Below are 4461 nucleotides of genomic sequence, written 5' to 3'. Positions count from 1 at the left end.
AGCTGCTCCCTTGAAGATCCATCCGGGTTCTTCATACCGTGCTGGCAAAGAAGTCACGTGAAGTTCGCGCAGAATCTCGCGTGCGACGGCGAGCCGATAATTCTATACAACGACGAGGACGAGGACCTCATAGACAATTACTTCTTTTCTCAGAAGACTGTTCCTGTTCTTCACCCCGGACATCAACGACTTTCAGTTTTGATGTCACGGACCCCGATTCTTATCCTATGACCTCTGCCAAGATGATACCAGAACTGCCTGGTATCAAAATGCTCGACACGGACGCCTTGTCAGACTTGCTCGAAGATAACCTGTGTCCTCCAGAGATTACCTCTATCATGTTCGTGGCCCTCCGTTCTTTTTAATTTATTTTTAATTTTATGTTTTGTCTTTTTCCTCTGTAGAGATCGTCTTTTAATCCACCGTGGTCAATCTCGATTTGGCCGTATCTAGAATATTCGCAACAAATGGTGCTGTCTTTGCTCATGCCTCGTCGCTGCCTCCGCGCCAGCTACGAAACCTTAGCGCTACTTATGGCGCCGCATATCTATCTTTCGCAGTGAATGCCCCCGCTGGGAATCTTACCGGCGTTAATCCCGCCAGCCACCCCAGCTCATTCGTGACCGCCCCATCAGTGCCGCTTGGTGATGTCGGATCAATAGTCTTCGAATTTGAAAACTTAGCTGCCGTCGTCACCAAGATCGCAGATAAGGTTCTACTTGCTGTTGTGGGACCAAGTCATGTTATCTCTCCCCAGCAGCTGCAACAGCAGCACCATCCATCACCCTCTAGTGGCAGTGGTGGCCGTGGGCGCACTGTTATTGGCTCCTCAGCGAGCGATACCGAACGAAACACTATTGGGCCGGAGTCCTACTCAACCGCATTTGACAACCCGCTGGATCGCCATTCCACGAGTCTTGCATCGTCGGCCCCTAACCCGACATCCGCGTCATCGCCAGAAGCAGCAGCAGCAGACCGCGAACAAGCAACCACTGAGCGGCGCCCAACATCTGCGCAAATGGAATCGGATGTAACACTCCAGCGGCAATGGGAAATGGTTCGAAGCAATGACCTAGACCGTCTTGCAAGCCTGAATCTCGACTCATCGCCTGCGGTATTGCTAGCTCTAGAATCTAAATCTGCAGCCCTGGGAAAGTTTCTCAGTAATAAGCTTGAGGACCTTGAGTATCCGGATGACTTCTGATGTATCTTGCTGTACGATTGTTACTTAGTTTATTTGATTGTTTGTTTCTTTTTCTTTTCTTTTCTCTCTGTGTGTATTTGCAATTAGTTGCTGTGTTTGCCACTACTGTGGAATTATCGTTCTTAGTTTATTTGTTTGTTTGTTTCTTTTTCTTTTCTTTTCTCTCTGTGTGTATTTGCAATTAATTGCTGTGTTTGCCACTACTGTGGAATTATCGTTCTACTTGATATTCGAGTTTCTCGTCTACCATTCAAGGTCTTACGGTTTTATGGCTAGTCTCTTCACTGCGGAACCATCTTGGAACATTATATGGCCTAGTTTTCGTTCTGGTGGTATTTTAATTTAATATTTTTTGGCGTTGGGAAGCAAATATTTTGACTGCTGGCATTAGAGGATAGATAATATGTTTTGAAAGGACAACTGCTTCATCAGCTTAGATTTCTTGCAACACTAATGTCAGCCATCATTACACTCTGCAGTGGACGTAATGACAAACAAGTGCTTTTATTCATTCAGGTTTAGTATCAGATGAAAAAGAAATACATTGTCAGCTAGGCATGTGATACAGATGACCAAGTGAGAAATCGTGAGAAATTGTGAGAACATATCCAAGTGAATTCATCGTGAATGATGGGACAATAGAAAAGACATCCATATCCAAATTACCGAAATAAATAGTAGAAATGGACTGAAATATTAAGTAAGATCCCCAAAGGTGTCAGCATGCAATATCATCTTTTTGCCCTCCTCAACTCGCTACCGCATGGCAACATGATCTTGATATACCAAGATAGAGGGAGAAAGAATCATCCAATAGACAAAGGAAAATGTGGGAAAACCCCAGGTATTCGCTCCTCCATAAAGGGGCTGTTCCTGATATATGAAAATCATGAAATTTCCGGATTCGGCGTTGGAACGGCTGCTACTTCCTCAGTTTGCGGTGCCATGAGCCCTTCCTTTTGCTGAGACTGTGGTGTTGGAGATGTAAGCGACACCTCTGTGGACGTTTGAGCTAAAGGGAAACTTTCGTGAACATCCCTCGTTACCTTGCTCACGGTCGGGCTTGCTGTCGGGCTGGCCGGCCCCGATCCCGATTCCCTGAACTAGATGCGCTAGTAAGGACACTGACCCACTTCTCAGCCTCGTCCTTGGAGTAGGCTTTAAAACTAAGTTCGGACGACGGGGCAAAGACCTGGCATACCCTACCACCGGAGACGTCTTTACCCTTGACACTGAATTTGACACCATCCAGATGGCCGACGGTGCATTCGGGGAGGTAGAGAGTGATATCGGGGGTGGGATCATGGCGATAATCGTCATTGTCCTTGAATCCGTGGAGGTAACCAGCTGGAGAGACGGCATAATAGCCATAACTATAGCCCCTGATCACTGCACGGGATTTCCGCTCAAGTGTGCCCTCAATTAGAGCTTTGGTGGCCTGGTGATCCTGGTTCGGGAACGTAGCATTGGATATGCTGCGGGGAGCAGTATTGGGGTTGAGCAGCAAGGATTCATTGCGCAGGTAAAAGTCCAGCCATTCGAAGCCCGGATGGAATTTTTGGGCTGCACCGACCACGTCTGCGTAGGCTGCTCGCTGCTGTGCTGTTTGGGCATCCATGCACTGGAAAATTTGAATGAGTACATTTCGCACGGTTTCAAGAATATGGGCTTCAAATTGCGAAAACGAATTCTGAACCTGGAGCATCTCATGAAGGCGGTTGTTTTCTTCAGTTACCTGCTTGTTGAGGCGATAGTTGGTACCTCTGCATAACAGGTAAGGGTCATGGGAGGAGTCTAGCTTCCCACCGGTGGCAGAGCCAAAAGTTGCTGTGTATTGACCCAACATTTCGATATGTTTCTGGGTTGTAGAATGGGCCTTATCAACCTGTTTGGAGCCTTTCGAGGCACCGTGACGGATTTCCTTGGCTTTGGATTTGATGCCATGACGAAGGCGTTTCAGTTTTGGGAGAACAGTAGTTTTCAGGCTCTTCTCGGTTTCAAGGTGCAAGTTCACAAGTCCCTATCATGCTACACAGTTAGCAACTTAGAAACTGAGTTAGGGTCCAGGAGTCTCGTAGCCATTGATGTGCAAGTACTTCTGTATTAGTCCGTAATTTGTCGAACAGTCCAGTCACCCCGTCTTTGCTCTGATTGAAATGATGAGCTTCTTTGAGAGGCTCTGACACGGTCTATTGCATGACGCTCGATTCAACACCATATTAGCAATTAGTCTACCTAACCCTCAAAGAAATTTAGCAAGAAGTCTCATAGTCATACCTTCAAAACTTTTTCAAACTCCTTGGACTGACTCCGTTGCACTTTTTGCATGGTTGTAACATAGTTTTCTAAATATCCGCACATGTGTTTCCAGGCCTGAAGCCTTTCAAGCAGAATATTGGTCGCCTTTAAAATATGAAAATCTTTCAGTCAGCATAATCCTCCCAGCTACATGTAGGGTCGGAAATTGGGAAAGAAAACATACACCACTCATATCGGAGTCAGGAATACCTTCGTCATCACTTAGGGACGTATTTGTAGTTGCCACAGTATTTGCAGTAGCAATCCGATGGGGAAGGTTTACGGAATACATGATAGAAGAGTTTTAACAAGACCTGGAAAGGGAGGCGTGTTGCTGTTGTGTATAAATCCTGTGGGGAATGTTAACTTGTATGGTAAAAAATTGAGTTGACTCGCTTAAATTGTCGACGAGAGAGAGATAGCTCCCTAGCATCACTAAGAGTATTTCAATGATAGCGGTGGCAATAAATGGAGCATAATATATATAAAAATAAGTAATTGTGCTAGGATTGTCTGGAGGTTTTTCACTGTTGAGGGGTAACTAGCTAGTTCCCACTCGGGCAGTCAAGTCGACAGGGACAATGGAAGGCAACTTAGGCCGTGGGAAAAGCCCGTCCTCTGCAGATTGAGATACATCGAGTAGCAACGAAACTCCGCTTGATGGGGATGAAGGTTTAGGGGAGGGTTTTTCAAACAAAATGCTTCTTCAGATACGGCGCTTGGCAGATATCTAGCGACCGTGGCGGACTGTAGTCACAATGGTTCCAACGTGTTGAAATTGACAGAGTGGCCAGCTTGTTCATTGCATTGAACACTACGAGAACGACGATATTGTTGGACGTCTGAAGTGGTTGTATTGGTAGCCTATCTCAGGGATGCTATATACTACTGTGCGGTGCGCTAGTCCAGAATAGGAAGCCTAGGCTCCAACACCTCTCCTCAGACTAGCTACCATATAG

At 46.2% G+C, this 4461-nt stretch overlaps 2 protein-coding genes across 2 annotated transcripts; one reads left to right on the top strand and one right to left on the bottom strand.

Annotated features, from left to right (window-relative positions):
* Positions 1 to 227: 227 nt before the first annotated feature.
* PAAG_09063 (hypothetical protein) lies at positions 228 to 1204 on the top strand (the record flags this gene model as incomplete). Its single annotated transcript, XM_002788984.2, has 2 exons — positions 228 to 340; positions 454 to 1204. The coding sequence occupies 2 exons, from the start codon at positions 228 to 230 to the stop codon at positions 1202 to 1204; spliced, it is 864 nt and encodes a 287-aa protein (XP_002789030.2).
* An 887-nt stretch (positions 1205 to 2091) lies between these two features.
* Positions 2092 to 3794, bottom strand: PAAG_09062 (PH domain-containing protein; the record flags this gene model as incomplete). Its single annotated transcript, XM_015846724.1, has 5 exons — positions 2092 to 2307; positions 2334 to 3224; positions 3301 to 3393; positions 3482 to 3607; positions 3687 to 3794. 5 exons carry the CDS (start codon positions 3792 to 3794, stop codon positions 2092 to 2094), a joined length of 1434 nt encoding a protein of 477 aa, XP_015701766.1.
* Positions 3795 to 4461: the final 667 nt, after the last annotated feature.

Source organism: Paracoccidioides lutzii (assembly GCF_000150705.2).
Source record: "Paracoccidioides lutzii Pb01 unplaced genomic scaffold supercont2.68, whole genome shotgun sequence".
Taxonomy (NCBI): Eukaryota; Fungi; Ascomycota; class Eurotiomycetes; order Onygenales; family Ajellomycetaceae; genus Paracoccidioides; species Paracoccidioides lutzii.
This window is presented reverse-complemented; position numbering and strand designations above follow the sequence as displayed.